The sequence below is a fragment of the Oncorhynchus clarkii genome, unplaced genomic scaffold (assembly GCF_045791955.1).
Source record: "Oncorhynchus clarkii lewisi isolate Uvic-CL-2024 unplaced genomic scaffold, UVic_Ocla_1.0 unplaced_contig_13842_pilon_pilon, whole genome shotgun sequence".
NCBI lineage: Eukaryota > Metazoa > Chordata > Actinopteri > Salmoniformes > Salmonidae > Oncorhynchus > Oncorhynchus clarkii.
The window spans coordinates 741-22,069 of NW_027259273.1; the positions used below are offsets into that span (position 1 = coordinate 741).

The 21,329-nt window shown below is 42.9% G+C and overlaps 1 protein-coding gene across 1 annotated transcript in view; it reads right to left on the reverse strand.

Moving 5' to 3' along the window:
• Window positions 1-1,852: 1,852 nt before the first annotated feature.
• LOC139399926 (cilia- and flagella-associated protein 54-like) overlaps window positions 1,853-21,329 on the reverse strand; it is a gene marked incomplete at both ends in the record, with an annotated part of 33,073 nt that continues 13,596 nt past the window's right edge. Inside the window, 11 exons of the mRNA XM_071145056.1 lie at window positions 1,853-2,013; window positions 5,159-5,324; window positions 5,595-5,724; window positions 5,831-5,988; window positions 7,972-8,168; window positions 9,685-9,829; window positions 18,355-18,408; window positions 18,500-18,619; window positions 18,716-18,802; window positions 19,004-19,189; window positions 19,374-19,440. Coding sequence (XP_071001157.1) covers window positions 1,853-2,013; window positions 5,159-5,324; window positions 5,595-5,724; window positions 5,831-5,988; window positions 7,972-8,168; window positions 9,685-9,829; window positions 18,355-18,408; window positions 18,500-18,619; window positions 18,716-18,802; window positions 19,004-19,189; window positions 19,374-19,440 — 1,471 coding nt within the window. The remainder of the gene's footprint in view (window positions 2,014-5,158; window positions 5,325-5,594; window positions 5,725-5,830; window positions 5,989-7,971; window positions 8,169-9,684; window positions 9,830-18,354; window positions 18,409-18,499; window positions 18,620-18,715; window positions 18,803-19,003; window positions 19,190-19,373; window positions 19,441-21,329) is intronic.

Here is a 21,329-nt window from a genome sequence, read left to right on the forward strand (position 1 = left end):
TCCACCTGCCTCTTGAGGATTGACCACAAGTTCTCAATGGGATTAAGGTCTAGGGAGTTTCCTGGCCATAGACCCAAAATATCAATGTTTTGTTCCCCGAGCCACTTAGTTATCACTTTTGCATTATGACAAGGTGCTCCATCATGCTGGAAAAGGCATTGTTCATCACCAAACTGTTCCTGGATGGTTGGGAGAAGTTGCTCTCGGAGGATGTGTTGGTACCATTCTTTATTCATGGCTGTGTTCTTCGGCAAAATTGTGAGTGAGCCCACTCTCTTGGCTGAGAAGCAACCCCACACATGAATGGTCTCATGATGCTTTACTGTTGGCATGACACAGGACTGATGGTAGCGCGCACCTTGTCTTCTCCGGACAAGCTTTTTTCCGGATGCCCCAAACAATCGGAAAGGGGATATATCAGAGAAAAGGACTTCACCCCAGTCCTCAGCAGTCCAATCCCTGTACCTTTTGCAGAATATCAGTCTGTCCCTGATGTTTTTCCTGTAGAGAAGTGGCTTCTTTGCTGCCCTTCTTGACACCAGGCCATCCTCCTAAATTCTTCACCTCACTGTGCGTGCACTCACACTTGCCTGCTGCTATTCCTGAGCAAGCTCTTTACTGGTGGTGCCCCGATCCCGCAGCTGAATCAACTTTAGGAGACGGTCCTGGTGCTTGCTGGACGTTCTTGGGCGCCCTGATGAAGCCTTCTTCACAACAATGCAATGATATGTCCCTATTGGACTAACCCGATATGACGGCTTGTTAGACAATGATACGTCCCTACTGGACTAACCCGATATGGCGGCTTGTTAGACAATGATACGTCCCTATTGGACTAACCCGATATGACGGCTTATTAGACAATGATACGTCTCTATTGAACTAACCCGATATGACGGCTTGTTAGACAATGATACGTCTATTGGACTAACCCGATATGACGGCTTGTTAGACAATGATATGTCCCTACTGGACTAACCCGATATGACGGCTTGTTAGACAATGATACGTCTATTGGACTAACCCGATATGACGGCTTGTTAGACAATGATACGTCCCTACTGGACTAACCCGATATGACGGCTTTTTAGACAATGATACGTCCCTATTGGACTAACCTGATATGACGGCATGTTAGACAATGATACGTCCCTACTGGACTAACCCGATATGATGGCTTGTTAGACAATGATACGTCCCTACTGGACTAACCCGATATGACGGCTTGTTAGACAATGATACGTCCCTATTGGACTAACCCGATATGACGGCTTGTTAGACAATGATACGTCTCTATTGAACTAACCCGATATGACGGCTTGTTAGACAATGATATGTCCCTACTGGACTAACCCGATATGACGGCTTGTTAGACAATGATACCTCCCTATTGGACTAACCCGATATGACGGCTTGTTAGACAATGATACGTCTCTATTGAACTAACCCGATATGACGGCTTGTTAGACAATGATATGTCTCTACTGGACTAACCCGATATGACGGCTTGTTAGACAATGATACGTCCCTATTGGACTAACCCGATATGACGGCTTGTTAGACAATAAAAGGGGGGGAGAAAGAGCGGGAGATGAAGAGACAAAGGAATTCAACTATCGTATATACAGTTGAACAATACGCTCATTGTAAATATGGATATTTCTACAAAAGAAATTATCCTATTTTTTTGCTGTGCTATCGAGTATCATTTTGGCATTGAGTATTGTGAGACTAAACCTGGTATTACCTAGTCCAATTCTGGTATCGTGACAGCACTATTGTAATGTGAGAGTGTGTTTTTGTATCTGACCTGTAGCAGTAAGGTACTCACGTGTGTGTGTGTGTTAGCTACCTGTAGCAGTGAGGTGCTGTTCTCGCGGGGCAGTCCTCTGTGTGTGTCCAATCTAGCCCCTTGGAGGAGAAACAGGGCTCTGGTGTCTGGGTCTCCCCACACCTCAGCCTCCTGTAGACCCTCCTTCAACAGCTTGGTGGCCTCCACACTGCTGTCCATACCTGCGCACACACACACACACACACACACACACACACACACACAGGATAGTGTAAGACACGCACATACCTAAATGTAACCTGTCTCGCCTTTTTTAAGATACATATAAGCATTCGGAAAGTTCAGACCCCAGACTTTTCCCACATTTTGTTACATCATTCCCCCCCCCCCCTCATCAACCTTTACACAATACCCCATAATAACAAAGCAACAACTGGTTTGTAGAAATGTTTGCAAATGTATAAAAATACAAGACTGAATGTATTCAGTCCCTTTACTCAGTACTTTGTTGAAGCACCTTTGGCAGCGATTACAGCCTTGAGTCTTCTTGGGTATGATGCTACAAGCTTGACACACCTGTATTTGGGGAGTTTCTCCCATTCTCCGCTGTTGATCCTCTCAAGCTCTGTCAGGTTGGATGAGGAGCATCGCTGCACCACCATGCTTCACTGTAGGGATGGTGCCAAGTTTCCTCCAGAAGTGACGCGTGCCATTCAGGCCAAAGAGTTCACACTTGGTTTCATCAGACCAGAGAAAATTGTTTCTCATGGTCTGAGTCCTTTAGGGACCTTTTGGCAAACACCAAGTGGGTTGTCATGTGCCTTTTACTGAGGAGTGGCTTCTATCTGGTCACTCTACCATAAAGGCCTGATTGGTGAAGTGCTGCAGCGTTGGTTGACCTTCTGGAAGGTTCTCCACAGAGGAACTTGGGTTCTTGGTCACCTCCCTGACCAAGGCCCTTCTCCCCAATTGCTTAGTTTGGCCCGGCGGCCAGCTCTACGAAGAGTCTTGGTGGTTCCAAACTTCTTCCATTTAAGAATGATGGAGGCCACTGTGTTCTTGTGGACCTTCAATGCTGCATAACTGTTTTGGTACCCTTCCCCAGGTCTGTGCCTCGACACAATCCTGTCTCTGAGCTCTACGGACAATTCCTTTGACCTCATGGCTTGGTTTTTGCTCTGCACTGTCAACTGTGGGACCTTATATAGACAGGTGTGTGCCTCTCCAAATCATGTCCAATCAATTAAATTTACCACAGATGGACTCCAATCAAGTTGTAGAAACATCTCAGGGATGATCAATGGAAACAGGATGCACCTGAGCTCAATTTCTAGACTCATAGCAAATGGTCTGAATACTTACGTAAATATGTTTTTTATATTTTTAATGTAAACATTAATTTTTGCTTTGTCATTATGGGGTATTGTGTAAAGGTTAATGAGGGGGAAACATTATGTAATCCATTTTAGAAAAAAAGCTGTAATGTAACAAAATGTGGAAAAGGTGAAGGGGTCTGAATACTTTCCGAATGCATTGTATTTAGGGGGAAATGTACCATACACATACAGAGCAACAATAGAATAAAATAAAGAGTTGGAGTGTAAGTCGATATGAGGTGCAGGGCTTGACATTCACTTTTTTAGCCACTTGTCCTTTGGACAAGTAGGACTGATTTTATACTTGCCTGAAAGCTCAAGTCAATTGTCCCGCCCAAAAAAATGGTCTAACACCATGGGCCAAAAAGGTGTTGTATGATGCAAGAAACCACTTCACAAAATAGCATTCATTATTATCACTGGTATTGACAATGGAAGGCTGCTGGTCCCTGGTATCATGTAATATATCTCCTGCCGTTGTGGCCCTGAGAAAGACACTCCCCACAAAGTAAAATACTGCAGTAATAGGTTACTGTATCAAACACGTGTGGTCGTCAACTCTCCATCTGAAGAGCTACTGGGTGTCCAGGCTTTTAACCCAACCCTGCTCAAACACACCAGTCAGCTTATCAAGGTGCTGTTGAGCAGCTCATTTTTTACAATGTGGTGTGTTTGAGCAGGACTGGAGCAAAAGCCTGCACACCCAGTAGCTCTCCTGGAGGATGGTTGGCCACCCTGCAACATTACAATTACAACCAAATACTTTTGTTTTTATAAAATAATTCCCTCATTCAATGAATCAGGGATTAAATGGCCACAGTGGGCGAGGTAGCTAACTAAGATATTGATCTATTTGTAAGGCTAAAATATTCAGTGTCCAGGGGAGATGATGACAGCATAGGAGTTTGGCTACTTCTCAATTAGGTTATTCTAATAATATTATTTTAGCTTTGTCAGAATTACATGGCCAGTATTGAATAGAGGAGAAAACCTAGACAATTTTGAGCACTTGAGAGACGGTTTTAAAACCGGAGTATGCAGCATTGGCTTCATCAACTGTGCAACCATATGAACTGTGTGCTTGCCATTTGGGGTTGTACTTCAACACACGTATCAACTGTGTGTTGGCCATTTGCGGTTGTACTTGAACACCCGTATCAACTGCGTGTTGGCCATTTGGGGTTGTACTTCAACACCCGTATCAACTATGTGTTGGCGATTTGGGGTTGTACTTCAACACACGTATCAACTGTGTGTTGGCCATTTGCGGTTGTACTTCAACACACGTATCAACTGTGTGTTGGCCATTTGCGGTTGTACTTCAACACCTGTATCAACTGTGTGTTGGCTATTTGCGGTTGTACTTCAACACCCGTATCAACTGTGTGTTGGCCATTTGCGGTTGTACACGTGTGCCGGTGGAAAGTTATTTTACGACATCAGACATGACAATGACATTAATACATGCTACACGCTAAATAGTTAACCTGCCAAACTACACAATATGTTTTGAATTGGCTGTTGCACAATGTCTTTCGCTCTCTCTCTCCTCTGACAACACCCACTGGCACACACGCAGGTGATGTACACCATGACTTTTCCAGGGTTGTCATTGCTGACCACAAATGTGCTATAACTGGACAAATAACTCAATAACTAGCAATGAATATCAACAAATGTGCACACGCAGCTAAGCTGGCTTTGATCTCAAAACTAATCTCGCGACTGCATGATTGAAAGACCGCTTGTGCCTGTCAATGCATGCCCACAATAATTAACACATCGCATCCGGAGGACACTTTGATCCAATTCTGATCGGTGTATCCTAATTATTTGATATTGCGATTTTTTGCGTGATTTTTTTCACTTGTCCATTCGGACAACTTAAATCTATAATCTGCTTGTTCACCTTTTTTTTAATATATATATATTTTTTTACTTGCCCTGGGTAAGAGGACAAGCGTTAATATCAACACATACACGCAAGTACCTGGGTAGATGGCAGTGCCAGGGATGTGTGCGACCAGACTGCGTACCACAGCCAGTCTACAGCGGAGCCACAGAGCCCGTTCCATCCTCTCTCTGGCCTCTACTACCTGGGGACAGTCACCTGGCTGTGGACTGGGGGCATGGTGCTCAGCCTCCCTCATACCGCCCTGGGGAGGGTATTCACACACACACACACACACACACACACACACACACACACACACACACAGCTACCTCTAGGTCTTGGCTGGGTCTGATTGGCAGGGGGAATATGAGGAACCAAATTTCCCAAATGGTTCCTTTTGAGTCATGACATAAACCAAAATAAAATGACTTTATTTTTGTTAGTCAAAAGACAATTCTGAAAACTCTAGCTATGCAAAAAGCATTTTGTGGTACAGTTAAAAGAGAGGTAATTACAAGGTGATTGTAGGTACCTGTTCACTCTTAGGTCTGGACTGTCTTCTGAGGGAGGAGGAGAGGGGTCTGTGGACAGGGGAGGGGCTTCCCCTCAGAGTGATGGGAGAGTTCTGGAGCAGACTCATAGCAGACACTGCCATGTCAGCACTGCAAAGAATAAACAGACAGAATTTTGATAGATGGGTGGATGGATGGAGGAATGTATGGATGAATACAAACACATTTAAACACAGGATACAGTCCTTTACCTCACCTGTAAGCGGTTTTGCCTTGCTGCAGGTAGAGGTTAGACAGTAGCAGGTAGGTGTCTATAGCCAGCTCCAGTTCCTCAGGGTCAGAGTGGAGCTGAGAGGAAAGAGAGAGCTGAAGCTGGGGGCTCAGGAGACGACACACCTCTCTTAGCAGTAACGCCTAAAGGAGAGGAGAGAGGTTAAGAAAATGCAAGTTATACTTTAGCATTTTAACAGATGCTCTTTTCCACAGTGACTTCAGGCTGAATCAATCAGATATGCCATTCTTAAGAGTAAACATTTAAAAATGACTTTAAAAAACATGACTAGTGGATGGTTTGGTGGATGTCACCTAATGTAGAGTGCAAAAGGTTCTAAAACTATGAAAAGGAAAAATCCAAGAAGGCAGAGATGCAAATGTACAGTGCCTTGCGAAAGTATTCGGCCCCCTTGAACTTTGCGACCTTTTGCCACATTTCAGGCTTCAAACATAAAGATATAAAACTGTATTTTTTTGTGAAGAATCAACAACAAGTGGGACACAATCATGAAGTGGAACGACATTTATTGGATATTTCAAACTTTTTTAACAAATCAAAAACTGAAAAATTGGGCGTGCAAAATTATTCAGCCCCCTTAAGTTAATACTTTGTAGCGCCACCTTTTGCTGCGATTACAGCTGTAAGTCGCTTGGGGTATGTCTCTATCAGTTTTGCACATCGAGAGACTGACATTTTTTCCCATTCCTCCTTGCAAAACAGCTCGAGCTCAGTGAGGTTGGATGGAGAGCATTTGTGAACAGCAGTTTTCAGTTCTTTCCACAGATTCTCGATTGGATTCAGGTCTGGACTTTGACTTGGCCATTCTAACACCTGGATATGTTTATTTTTGAACCATTCCATTGTAGATTTTGCTTTATGTTTTGGATCATTGTCTTGTTGGAAGACAAATCTCCGTCCCAGTCTCAGGTCTTTTGCAGACTCCATCAGGTTTTCTTCCAGAATGGTCCTGTATTTGGCTCCATCCATCTTCCCATCAATTTTAACCATCTTCCCTGTCCCTGCTGAAGAAAAGCAGGCCCAAACCATGATGCTGCCACCACCATGTTTGACAGTGGGTATGGTGTGTTCAGGGTGATGAGCAGTGTTGCTTTTACGCCAAATATAACGTTTTGCATTGTTGCCAAAAAGTTTAATTTTGGTTTCATCTGACCAGAGCACCTTCTTCCACATGTTTGGTGTGTCTCCCAGGTGGCTTGTGGCAAACTTTAAACAACACTTTTTATGGATATCTTTAAGAAATGGCTTTCTTCTTGCCACTCTTCCATAAAGGCCAGATTTGTGCAATATACGACTGATTGTTGTCCTATGGACAGAGTCTCCCACCTCAGCTGTAGATCTCTGCAGTTCATCCAGAGTGATCATGGGCCTCTTGGCTGCATCTCTGATCAGTCTTCTCCTTGTATGAGCTGAAAGTTTAGAGGGACTGCCAGGTCTTGGTAGATTTGCAGTGGTCTGATACTCCTTCCATTTCAATATTATCGCTTGCACAGTGCTCCTTGGGATGTTTAAAGCTTGGGAAATCTTTTTGTATTCAAATCCGGCTTTAAACTTCTTCACAACAGTATCTCGGACCTGCCTGGTGTGTTCCTTGTTCTTCATGATGCTCTCTGCGCTTTTAACGGACCTCTGAGACTATCACAGTGCAGGTGCATTTATACGGAGACTTGATTACACACAGGTGGATTGTATTTATCATCATTAGTCATTTAGGTCAACATTGGATCATTCAGAGATCCTCACTGAACTTCTGGAGAGAGTTTGCTGCACTGAAAGTAAAGGGGCTGAATAATTTTGCGCGCCCAATTTTTCAGTTTTTGATTTGTTAAAAAAGTTTGAAATATCCAATAAATGTCGTTCCACTTCATGATTGTGTCCCACTTGTTGTTGATTCTTCACAAAAAAATACAGTTTTATATCTTTATGTTTGAAGCCTGAAATGTGGCAAAAGGTCGCAAAGTTCAAGGGGGCCGAATACTTTCGCAAGGCACTGTACTTAAATTAATCCATCTTCGGAAGAATACAAAAAAGGTGAAAGTGCTAAACAAATGTCACCTAATGACTTTCTATTTCACCTAATGTACACTCTACAGAGAGACACACACCTTGAATTTGCTGAGGGTGAGCTTGTCTTTCTGGGGGTCAATGTGCAGTCCTTTGGGCTCCCTGGTCTTCCTGGTAGGGGAGCCACTGTGTGATTTTTCACTGTCACTATCCCTCTCTCCCGGGGGAGAGTTAGGGATACCTGGGGTACTGGATGTCCTCCTCACAACACTGCAACGCACCGCCCCATCTGAGATATCTGGAGAATATCAACAAACAATATTATACAGTCCTACTGTGCATCACCCTGCCATAGCTGTTCAGAACTGTTAGTCAAAAGTCTTGAATCTCCTTCATGTCCCTGACTAGCAGTGGGATATGAACAAGATAAGACACAAACAAACATTAGGGGGGAAATGTCCACAAGTTCATTCTAATGAAAATATACTGATGAAAGAGTTAAGTGGAATGATTTTCTGAACTCTTGATTTATCAGTATTGTATTGTGTCATTTATTTGTATATACACTGAACAAAAATATAAACTCAACATGTAAAGTGTTGGTAACATGTTTCATGAGCTGAACTAAAAGGTCCCCGAAATGTTCCACCCAAACAAAAATTGAATTTATCAGGTTTTGTGCACAAATTTGTTTAATCCCTGTTAGTGAGCAGTTCTCCTTTGCTAAAATAATCCATCCACCTGACAGGTGTGGCATATCAAGAAGCTGATTAAACAGCATGATCACTACACAGGTGCACCTTGTGCTGGGGACAATAAAAGGCCACACTAAAATGTGCACAAAACAATGCAACAGATGTCTCAAGTTTTGAGGTAGTGTGCAATTGGCATGCTGACTGCAGGAATGGCCACCAGAGCTGTTGCCAGAGAATTTAATGTTAATTTCTCTACCATAAGCCGTCTCCAATGTTGTTTTAGAGAATTTGGCTGTTCGTCCAACCGGCCTCACAACCGCAGACCACGTGTAACCACGCCAGCCCAGGACCTCCTCATCCGGCTTCTTCACCTGCGGGATCATCTGAGACCAGCCACCTGGACAGCTGATGAAACTGTGGGTTTGCAAAACTGAAGAATTTCTGCACAAACTGTCAGAAACTGTCTCAGCTGTGTGCTCGTCGTCCTCACCAGAGTCTTGACCTGACTGCAGTTTGGCTTCATGGCCGACTTAAATGGGCAAATGCTCACTTTTGATGGCCACTGGCACACTGGAGAAGTGTGCTCTCCACAGATTAATCTCAGTTTCAACTGTATCGGGCAGATAACGTGTATGGCGTTGTGTGGGCGAGCGGTTTGCTGATGTTAACTTTGTGAAAAGAGTGCCCTATGGTGGCGGTGGGGTTATGGTATAAGCAGGCATAAACTACGGACAACGAACACAATTGTATTTTATCGATGGCAATTTGAATGCACAGAGATACCGTGATGAGATCCTGATGCCCATGGTCGTGCCATTCATCTGCCGCCCTCACTTCATGTTTCAGCATGAAATCCAGAGAGTAGGGCCTAATTAAATTATTTAAATTGTCTGATTTCCTTCTACGAACTGTAACTCAGTAAAATCGTAGAAATTGTTGCAATTATATTTCTGTTCACTGTATATAGATAGGTATAGTGTAATTGTTGTTTATTGATGTGTTCATGCAGGGCTAATCTTCAAGAGACTGTGGTCTTAGCATACTTCACTCCCTGCTTAAACGAAGGTTAAAAAAATAAATCTGGAGGAAAAAACATCTGTTAGAGTACTATATTGTTACCTTGAGGTTCAGGCAGGGAGTGTATGGTGGAGCTGAGGGCCAGTATGAGCTGTACTCTGGCCAAGGTGAGACGCCTGCTCAGTCTGGAGCCATACAGAACACTGGCCTCTGTGCCCAGACGACGGTTCACTAAGTCCTCCAGGGCCTGAACATAGGATACAGATAAACAATTGTGAGAGCATCATTGCAAGATTATGTTATAATGCTGTAATTGCATCAAATGGTTGTTTTATGCAACAGAACAAGGGGTTGTTAGAACGCTCATCTGTGTGTGTTCTACTAAGGATGGGCCTCTGGAAGATTTACCATGTCTTTGGGTGATACCGCATTCCAGAGCATGAGTTAATGTTTCTGTTCTATATGGTACCAGGGAGACATGACTCCAGGGCCAGACCCTGGTCTGTACAATGAAAGATAACTGTTTTTACAGCAGATACGGCCTGCTGTGAATTATAAGTATCTTTCATACAAATCTTAACCTTGTGACCCATTCTATATATCTGTTGTGTGTCATGTAGACTGAAGGAGGATGGACTTTACTATACAATTCTGTGGCTCAAACCAGATGGTTGAGTTCTCAGTGATCCCCCCTAGGGGTGATATAAACGTCTGTGGCTCAAACCAGCTGGTTGAGTTCTCAGTGATCACCTCCAGGGGTGATATAAAAGTCTGTGGCTCAAACCAGCTGGTTGAGTTTTCAGTGATCACCTCCAGGGGTGATATAAAAGTCTGTGGCTCAAACCAGCTGGTTGAGTTCTCAGTGATCACCTCCAGGGGTGATATAAAATGCTGTGACTCAAACCAGCTGGTTGAGTTCTCAGTGATCCCCTCCAGCGGTGATTACCGACCAGCTCCATTACTGCTGTAAACCAGCTGGTTGAGTTCTCAGTGATCACCTCCAGCGGTGATTACCGACCAGCTCCATTACTGCAGTAAACCAGCTGGTTGAGTTCTCAGTGATCGCCTCCAGCGGTGATACCGACCAGCTCCATTACTGCAGTAAACCAGCTGGTTGAGTTCTCAGTGATCACCTCCAGCGGTGATACCGACCAGCTCCATTACTGCAGTAAACCAGCTGGTTGAGTTCTCAGTGATCGCCTCCAGCGGTGATACCGACCAGCTCCATTACTGCAGTAAACCAGCTGGTTGAGTTCTCAGTAATTACATAATAAAGTTTGATGGTTTTGAAGAAATCTAAGAGTCTCTCCTTTTGATTACAATAATTCCACCACACAATCAAACATACACTAGTCAGATACACACACACACACACACTACCATCAGATACATACACTACAATAAGATACTCACTAAAATCAGATACATACACTACCATCAGGGGTTAAATTTGGCCGGGTCCCGCCGGGGCTGAGACGCGGCTCCTATGATCCAAATGAGAGCCATGCAGAGCAGAGACCTGGTACCTTTGATTTTTCGAATTTTGAATTATCTAATGAAAGATTGTTTTCCACATGTACTTTTCCTCAGCCAACAATATGAGAAAGTAACAGCAACCCCATAGTAGAATAGTTTACCTATTCAATTGGCCAGCTTGTCACATTCTGTGCGAGAAAATAATATCCCGGACAGGGAAAGAAACATGCATGCCCAGTCATTGTACAACATTCTTACAACATTCATTTTACCCGATATGCACTTCAGCACTCGGTGGTCCTATTATGAGAGCTTTTGTGGCTTAACACTTCGCGGCTGAGTCGTTGTTGCTCCTACACGTTTCCACTTCACAATAACAGCACATACAGATGACCGGGGCAGCTCTAGCAGGGCAGAAATTTTACAAACTGACCTGTTGGAAAGGTGGCATCCTATGAAGGTGCCACGTTGAAAGTCAGAGCTCTTCAGATAGTCCATTCTACTGCCAATGTTTGTCTATGGCGATTACATTGCTGTGTACTTGATTGTATACACCTGTCAGCAATGGGTGTGGCTGAAATGGCCAAATCCACTAATTTGAATGGGTGTACACATACTTTTGTATATATAGCGTATTTTATAGATACAAATAACTACATTTCAGTGGTGTAAAGTACTTAAGTAAAAAATACTTTAAAGTACTACTTAAGTATTTTTTGGGGGGGGGTATCTGTACTATACTTTACTATTTATATTTTTGGCAAAAATAAAATAATGTACTTTTTACCCCATACATTTTCCCTGACACCCAAAAGTACATTTTAAAATTGTCCAATTCACACACTGGTCATCCCTACTGCATCTGATCTGGCAGACTCACTAAACACAAATGCTTGGTTTGTATATTATGTCTGATTAAATATATATACAGTGCCTTGCGAAAGTATTCGGCCCCCTTGAACTTTGCGACCTTTTGCCACATTTCAGGCTTCAAACATAAAGATATAAAACTGTATTGTTTTGTGAAGAATCAACAACAAGTGGGACACAATCATGAAGTGGAACAACATTTATTGGATATTTCAAACTTTTTTAACAAATAAAAAACTGAAAAATTGGGCGTGCAAAATTATTCAGCCCCCTTAAGTTAATACTTTGTAGCGCCACCTTTTGCTGCGATTACAGCTGTAAGTCGCTTGGGGTATGTCTCTATCAGTTTTGCACATCGAGAGACTGACATTTTTTCCCATTCCTCCTTGCAAAACAGCTCGAGCTCAGTGAGGTTGGATGGAGAGCATTTGTGAACAGCAGTTTTCAGTTCTTTCCACAGATTCAGGTCTGGACTTTGACTTGGCCATTCTAACACCTGGATATGTTTATTTTTGAACCATTCCATTATAGATTTTGCTTTATGTTTTGGATCATTGTCTTGTTGGAAGACAAATCTCCGTCCCAGTCTCAGGTCTTTTGCAGACTCCATCAGGTTTTCTTCCAGAATGGTCCTGTATTTGGCTCCATCCATCTTCCCATCAATTTTAACCATCTTCCCTGTCCCTGCTGAAGAAAAGCAGGCCCAAACCATGATGCTGCCACCACCATGTTTGACAGTGGGGATGGTGTGTTCAGGGTGATGAGCTGTGTTGCTTTTACGCCAAACATAACGTCTTGCATTGTTGCCAAAAAGTTCCATTTTGGTTTCATCTGACCAGAGCACCTTCTTCCACATGTTTGGTGTGTCTCCCAGGTGGCTTGTGGCAAACTTTAAACAACACTTTTTATGGATATCTTTAAGAAATGGCTTTCTTCTTGCCACTCTTCCATAAAGGCCAGATTTGTGCAATATACGACTGATTGTTGTCCTATGGACAGAGTCTCCCACCTCAGCTGTAGATCTCTGCAGTTCATCCAGAGTGATCATGGGCCTCTTGGCTGCATCTCTGATCAGTCTTCTCCTTGTATGAGCTGAAAGTTTAGAGGGACGGCCAGGTCTTGGTAGATTTGCAGTGGTCTGATACTCCTTCCATTTCAATATTCTCGCTTGCACAGTGCTCCTTGGGATGTTTAAAGCTTGGGAAATCTTTTTGTATCCAAATCTGGCTTTAAACTTCTTCACAACAGTATCTCGGACCTGCCTGGTGTGTTCCTTGTTCTTCATGATGCTCTCTGCGCTTTTAATGGACCTCTGAGACTGTCACAGTGCAGGTGCATTTATACGGAGACTTGATTACACACAGGTGGATTGTATTTATCATCATTAGTCATTTAGGTCAACATTGGATCATTCAGAGATCCTCACTGAACTTCTGGAGAGAGTTTGCTGCACCGAAAGTAAAGGGGCTGAATAATTTTGCACGCCCAATTTTTCAGTTTTTGATTTGTTAAAAAAGTTTGAAATATCCAATAAATATCGTTCCACTTCATGATTGTGTCCCACTTGTTGTTGATTCTTCACAAAAAAATACAGTTTTATATCTTTATGGTTGAAGCCTGAAATGTGGCAAAAGGTCGCAAAGTTCAAGGGGGCCGAATACTTTCGCAAGGCACTGTATATATATATATATTTGTGCTGTCTGGTTTGCTTAATATAAAGAATTTGAAATGATGTATACTTTTACCTTTGATACTTTAGTACATTTTAGCAATTCTATTTACTTTTGATACTTAAGTATTTTTTAATACTTTTACTCTAGTAGTATTTTACTGGGTGACTAACTTTTACTTAAGTAATTTTCTAATTTAAAGGTATCTTTACTTTTACTCAAGTATGACAATTTAGTTATTTTTCCACCACTGCAACATTTTAGATGAGACAACAATGGCGAATTGGCGAAAAGGAGATAAGAGGAAAAGATCGATCTTATTGGGGGACTGAACCCAAAGAAGTCAAAGCCAATTTTAAGTAAAGATGATCATTCTGGACTACCGTCAATCACGTATCCGGACATTTCTAATTAACTTGTTAATATTATATCCGCCTAATTCTTCACAAGAACTGAAGGACTACAAGTCACTGGATTCCTACAACTATTTTAACTGTGGATGGGATAACGACATCAATCACTTTGACCCACCAACACCAGCATCAGACCATGTTGTTGTGACAGCTAAGGTACTGTAAGTAACGTTAGCCAGCAAACATGACTGGACGAGTAGTCTGCAGATAGATAGCTACAGTAGTATTCACTTGGATAGTTATTCTTGAAGCTCTATCTAAATTTAGACTGTATTTCATCGTGCCAAATGAAAAACAGCTTTGAAATACAGCATGTTATGTCCAGGTACAGAGCTATATGATAATCATAATGTGGTGGCTAGGGGGGCTTGTTGTTTGTTCTTGTTGCTGTTTTAGCTAGCTAGCCACTTTACATTTTTCTTTAGGAAGCACACACATACAGTCGTGGCCAAAAGTTTTGAGAATAACACAAATATTAATTTTCACAAAGTCTGATGCCTCAGTTTGTATGATGGCAATTTGCATATATTCCAGAATGTTATGAAGAGTGATCAGATGAATTGCAATTAATTGCAAAGTCCCTCTTTGGCATGCAAATTAACTAAATACACAAAAAATATTTCCACTGCATTTCAGCCCTGCCACAAAAGGACAGCTGACATCATGTCAGTGATTCTCTCATTAACACAGGTGTGAGTGTTGACGAGGACAAGGCTGGAGATCACTCTGTCATGCTGATTGAGTTCGAATAACAGACTGGAAGCTTCAAAAGGAGGGTGGTGCTTGGAATCATTGTTCTTCCTCTGTCAACCATGGTTACCTGCAGGGAAACATGTGCCGTCATCATTGCTTTTTTGTTCAAAAAAGGCTTCACAGGCAAGGATATTGCTGCCAGTAAGATTGCACCTAAATCAACCATTTATCGGATCATCAAGAACTTCAAGGAGAGCGGTTAAATTGTTGTGAAGAAGGCTTCAGGGCGCCCAAGAAAGTCCAGCAAGCACCAGGACCGTCTCCTAAAGTTGATTCAGCTGCGGGATCGGGGCACCACCAGTAAAGAGCTTGCTCAGGAATAGCAGCAGGCAAGTGTGAGTGCACGCACAGTGAGGTTAAGAATTTTGGAGGATGGCCTGGTGTCAAGAAGGGCAGCAAAGAAGCCACCTCTCTCCAGGAAAAAAATCAGGGACAGATTGATATTCTGCAAAAGGTACAGGGATTGGACTGCTGAGGACTGGGGTGAAGTCATTTTCTCTGATATATCCCCTTTCCGATTGTTTGGGGCATCCGGAAAAAAGCTTGTCCGGAGAAGACAAGGTGAGTGCTACCATCAGTCCTGTGTCATGCCAACAGTAAAGCATCCTGAGACCATTCATGTGTGGGGTTGCTTCTCAGCCAAGGGAGTGGGCTCACTCACAATTTTGCCGAAGAACACAGCCATGAATAAAGAATGGTACCAACACATCCTCCGAGAGCAACTTCTCCCAACCATCCAGGAACAGTTTGGTGACGAACAATGCCTTTTCCAGCATGATGGAGCACCTTGCCATAAGGCAAAAGTGATAACTAAGTGGCTCGGGGAACAAAACATCAATATTTTGGGTCCATTGCCAGGAAACTCCCCAGACCCTAATCCCATCCCTAATCCCTTCATGTAATTGTCAATAAAAGCCTTTGACACTTATGAAATGCTTGTAATTATACTTCAGTATTCCATAGTAACATCTGACAAAAATATCTAAAGACACTGAAGCAGCAAACTTTGTGGAAATTAATATTTGTGTCATTCTCAAAACGTTTGGCCACGACTGTACACACACACAAAACACTCCTTTGTACCTAGCAAGCTAGGTCTATTCCAAATAGTCTTGAATGTTAGTTATTGTAACTCCTGCTCCCACTCCCCCTCCCTGGCGCTCGAGTGCGCCAGGCTGCCCATCACTACGCACACATGTCACCTGCGTTACGCGCATCAGCGCTTCATTGGACTCACCTGTGCACCTTCACGTTTAGATTGCCTTCCCTATATTGGTTTGTTCCATCCCCGTGTCAGCATTGATGTCGTTATTTTTCCCCTGTCCATACGCTGTCCTTGTCCTGTTTCATGTTCGTTGTTTATTAAATGTTCGCTCCCTGTATTTGCTTCTCGTCTCCCAGCGTCTGTACTACAGAATGCTGACACCACAATTTGAAGCATCAAATTCTGTTTTTTGTTTTGTTTGTGACGTCGGGTCCGGGTGCCGCTGCTGATAGAACCGGGGGAACCTCAGCTGGCTCATCGGGGTTCCACGCCTAAGCTGGCTCGAGAAGTTTCCTTGCCTCGGTTGGCTCTGTAGGCTCCCACACCACATCATGCCTTAGCCGGCTCGTCGGGCTCCCACGCCTCACCCGGCTCGTCGGGCTCCCACCCCACGTCACGCCTCAGCCGGCCCGTCGGGCTCCCACGCCTCAGTCGGCCCGTCGGGCTCGCGCCCCTAGGGGGATGCGCCCCTAGGGGGGGGGGGGGGGGGGGGTACTGTCACGCCTGCTCCCGCTCCCCCTCCCTGGTGCTTGGGGGCACCAGGCTGCTCATCATTACGCACACCGCATCAGCGCTTCATTGGACTCATCTGTACTCCTTCAAACTTGGATTGCCTTCCCTATATCTGCCTGTTCCTCCGTTTCATCCCCTTGTCAGCATTGATGTCGTTATTTTTTCCCCTGTCCAGACACTGTCCTTGTTTTGTTTTATGTCCATTGTTTATTAAATGTTCACTCCCTCTACTTGCTTCCCAGCGTCTGTCCTTACAGTTATGTTAGCCACGTAATATTTGATCCAACAGACCACCCTTTTTAGCTATACTTTTTTGTAAAGTAAGTAAAAGTATGTCTGTTCAAAATAAATGTTATCTTCAAATACAAAAAATAAAGTTTAAACTCGACACCAACGATAGTGTCCGTCTCTCTCCTCACTCTCGACCCGAATCACCCGCGCAAACTCCCATACCCCCACAAACCCCAAGTCCCTGAATTGGCCCAAAATGAAAAAAGTCTTATGATTGGCTAATCTAGCCAGGTCACCAAGCTCACATGCACAGTTCACATGCACAGGAGAGAAAAATAATTAATTAACATTACAGAATTCAACCAACATGCCCTGTAGTATCTCTTTGAAATTCACACATAAAATAAAAACCCAAGTGTTTGCCATGCAAAAACAACAGACTCAACATCAAACTGAATTAAACCATAGTGCTTCTAATACATGTGTGAACCCATAACAGTCTAAACCCTGTCTAACTGGGGGACTCCTACTAAGCAATATGGAACTGTTTTAAGAAGGTCATACCAAGGATCATTTAGTTACTTGATTTAGAATTTTAAGACTCCTTGAAGTATAAAAAAATATATACAAAATGTATTTGATAAAAAAAAATAAGTGCCTTTGTCACGACTCCGACCGAACCCGTTCGGGTGGCGCTCGGCGGTCGTCGTCGCCGGCCTACTAGCTGCCACTGATTCTTTCCTCCCCCTCCTTATGTGTTTATTGAGTACACCTGTTTTGAGTTGGGTATAATTAGTGAGGCTTTATTAGTCAGCCGGCCCGCCTGGTTCTTTGTGTGGGATTGATTATTGTGACCTTCTGTTTTGTATGTAGAGGAACGTGTTTGTTCCTGGTCGTATATTTTGGTTGTGAGCACCCTGTGTTGCGTTTTTGGGCATTAAAGAACACAGCATCGCACTCTCTGTTTCCTGCGTCTGACTCCACACCCACGACACCCGGAGCGTTACAGACTTACTGCTAAAGCCCATACAAACACATTGAATAACATATTCACATACAGAAGTTGGCAGATTTGCTGTACCGCCTTCAGACGAGTCCCAAGACGCTTGTGGGGGTCGACGAGCCAAACGGAAAACACCATCGTGAGACTCATCGTCCAATAAGGGTCATTGTTTGTAGGCCAAACCATTCGGAAGCTACAGACAAATATGTGAGAAGACTGATTTTCGGGATGCCTCAATGGTCTGACAAACACCGCTATAACTCTGTCACCTTTCAGCCCAGATGCGGATGTGCGACATTGGCGGATATCTCTAGCTTAAACTGACATATTTTTATGGGGATATGTTAAATGATGCTAATTAGATTTCCACAGGGGGCACGGATATCGACTCTAGGGGTTTTTAACAGGATATTACTACACTACACACTACCATCAGATATACTCACTACCATTAGATACACTATGGTCACACACAGTACAGGACACAGGGCACAGATAGTCACACACGCTGTTACAGCCATACAATGAAAACCGATACAAAATATATATTTTTTTACGTGTAATTACAACCTTAAATACCTGTATGTTTGCAGAGTCCATGAGAGACTTGTTGGTGAAGAACTTTCTGATTGTCTGCAGATCAATAAAATCAATCATATACAAACTCTGTTCAAAGAATATGCTGTATTAACTGTGTGAGAATGTGTGTGTGTGTCAGTAGTACCGCATGTTTCTCTATGCCGCTGTAACATCCGTGGGGCAGTGGGATCTCCTCTCCCTGAGTCATCTGGGATGTCTCCTTCATGGCCTGACAGTACTGCCCCAGCTCTGTCAGCACCTTCACCTGCACACAGTAGAAATAAACATATCCTAATGGGCCCACACACACATACACTGTACATACAGTGGAATTACATGCAACTGAGATATTCATACCAACCTTCAGTATCCTTCCTTTAATGGTGAGGTGTGGGTCTCGGCACACAGTCCCCACAAAATGCAGGTAGAGAGCAAGCATAGGCAGGGCCTGTAACAGCAGAACACAGAGACATTGAAACCAAAAGCTAACTTTCTTGAGACGCCTACTAAACTCCCTGGTCAGATGCTTGGTCAATTCAAAATGAAAAAGAAGTACACATTGCCAGTCATGCTTCATTGGACATTGACCAAAAAGTAGTGCACTAAATAGGAAATATGGCGCCATGTCAGATGCAGTCTGCGTATGTACTGTGAGATGGTGTCCTGAGGTGTAGAGCCAGTGGCAGAGGAAGGCCAGGCTGGACACAGTGGTTCCCAGGTGTCCTCGGTCAGGTTCAGAGAACAGGTCCAGACCAGGAACCAGCTCCTCTCCTACAGTATAGGATGAGTACTGCAGGTCACTCTGAGGGTGGGGCAGGGAGGCCCGCAGGAGACACTGGTGGAAGAGACACACACAGGACATGATTAACTACACAGGTGGTCACCCTGGTCCCGGAGACACCCAGGGTGAGCAGGCGTTTGTTCCAAGCACTAATCTAATTCAACTAATCATGGTATTAAGTTTATTAGATTAACAAGATGTGCTAGTACAAACACAACATGTCAAACACAGACAATACCTTGAAAAGCTGGGCAGATAGGAGGCAGCATTTTGTGCGCTGACTGATATTAGAGGTCAAGGCATACCTGTTGGCCAAAACACAATGAGGTCAGTGGCATCACTACAATACATTTGTGAAAGTGACTGTATTGATCAACAGATTATTTATTGTTTCAGTGAACATACAGTGCATTCGGAAAGTATTCAGACTTGACTTTTTCAACATTTTGTTAAGTTACAGCCTCATTCTAAAATGGATTAAATTGTTTTTCTCCCCTCATCAATCTACACACAATACCACATTATGCCAAAGATAAAACAGTTAAACAATTATTCAGAACCCTTACTCAGTGCTTTGCTGAAGCACATTTGGCAGCGATTACAGCCTCGAGTCTTCTTGGGTATGATGCTAGAAGCTTGGTACTAGAGGTCGACCGATTATGATTTTTCAATGCAGATAACAATTATTGGAGGACCAAATAAAGCCGATACCGATTAATCTGCCGATTTATATGTTTATTTATTTACTTATTTATTTGTAATAATGACAATTACAACAATACTGAATGAACACTTTTATTTTAACTTAATATAATAGATCAATAAAGTCAATTTAGCCTCAAATAAATAATGAAACATGTTCAATTTGGTTTAAATAATGCAAAAACAAAGTGTTGGAGAAGAAAGTAAAAGTGCAATATGTGCCATGTAAAAAAGCTAACGTTTAAGTTCCTTGCTCAGAACATGAGAACATATGAAAGCTAGTGGTTCCTTTTAACATGAGTCTTCAATATTCCGAGGTAAGAAGTTTTAGGTTGAGGTTATTATAGGAATTATAGGACTATTTCTCTCTATACCATTTGTATTTCACATACCTTTGACTATTGGATGTTCTTATAGGCACTATAGTATTGCCAGTGTAACAGTATAGCTTCCGTCCCTCTCCTTGCCCCAAACCAGGGACACATCGACAACTGCCACCCTCGAAGCATCGTTACCCATCGCTCCACAAAAGCCGCGGCCCTAGCAGAGCAAGGGGAACAACTACTTCAAGGTCTCAGAGCGAGTGACATCACCGATTGAAACGCTATTAGCGCGCACCCCGTTAACTAGCTAAACATTTCACATCGGTTCCACCAGCCTAATCTTGGGAGTTGATAGGCTTGAAGTCATAAGCAGCTCAATGCTTGAAGCACAGCGAAGAGCTGCTGGCAAATGCAGGAAAGTGCTGTTTGAATGAATGCTTACGAGCATACTGCTGCCTACCCCCACTTAGTCACACTGCTCTATCAAATCATATAATTAATTATAACATAATAACACACATAAATACAAGCCATAGGTCATTAATATGGTCAAATCTGTAAACTATCATTTCGAATAAAAAACATTTATTCTTTCAGTGAAATACGGAACAGCTACGTTTTTTATCTAACGGGTGGCATCCCTAAGTCTAAATATTGCTGTTACATTGCACAACCTTCAATGTTATGCCATAATTATGTACAATTCTGACAAATTAATTACGGTCTTTGTTATGGTCTTCACACAGTTCGCAACGAGCCAGGCGGCCCAAACTGCTGCACATACCCTGACTCTGCTTGCACAGAATGCAAGAGAAGTGACACAATTTCCCTAGTTAAAAGAAATTCATGTTAGCAGGCAATATTAACTAAATATTCAGGTTGAAATATATATACTTGTGTATTGATTTTAAGAAAGGCATTGATGTTGATGGTTAGGTACACATTGGTGCAACGACAGTGCTTTTTTCGCGAATGCGCTTGTTAAATCACCCGTTTGGCGAAGTAGGCTATGATTCTATGATAAATTAACAGGTACCACATCGATTATCTGCAAAGCAGGACAAGCTAGATAAACTAGTAATATCATCAACCATGTGTAGGTAACTAGTGATTATGTTAAGATTGATTGTTTTTTATAAGATAAGTTTAATGCAAGCTAGCAACTTACC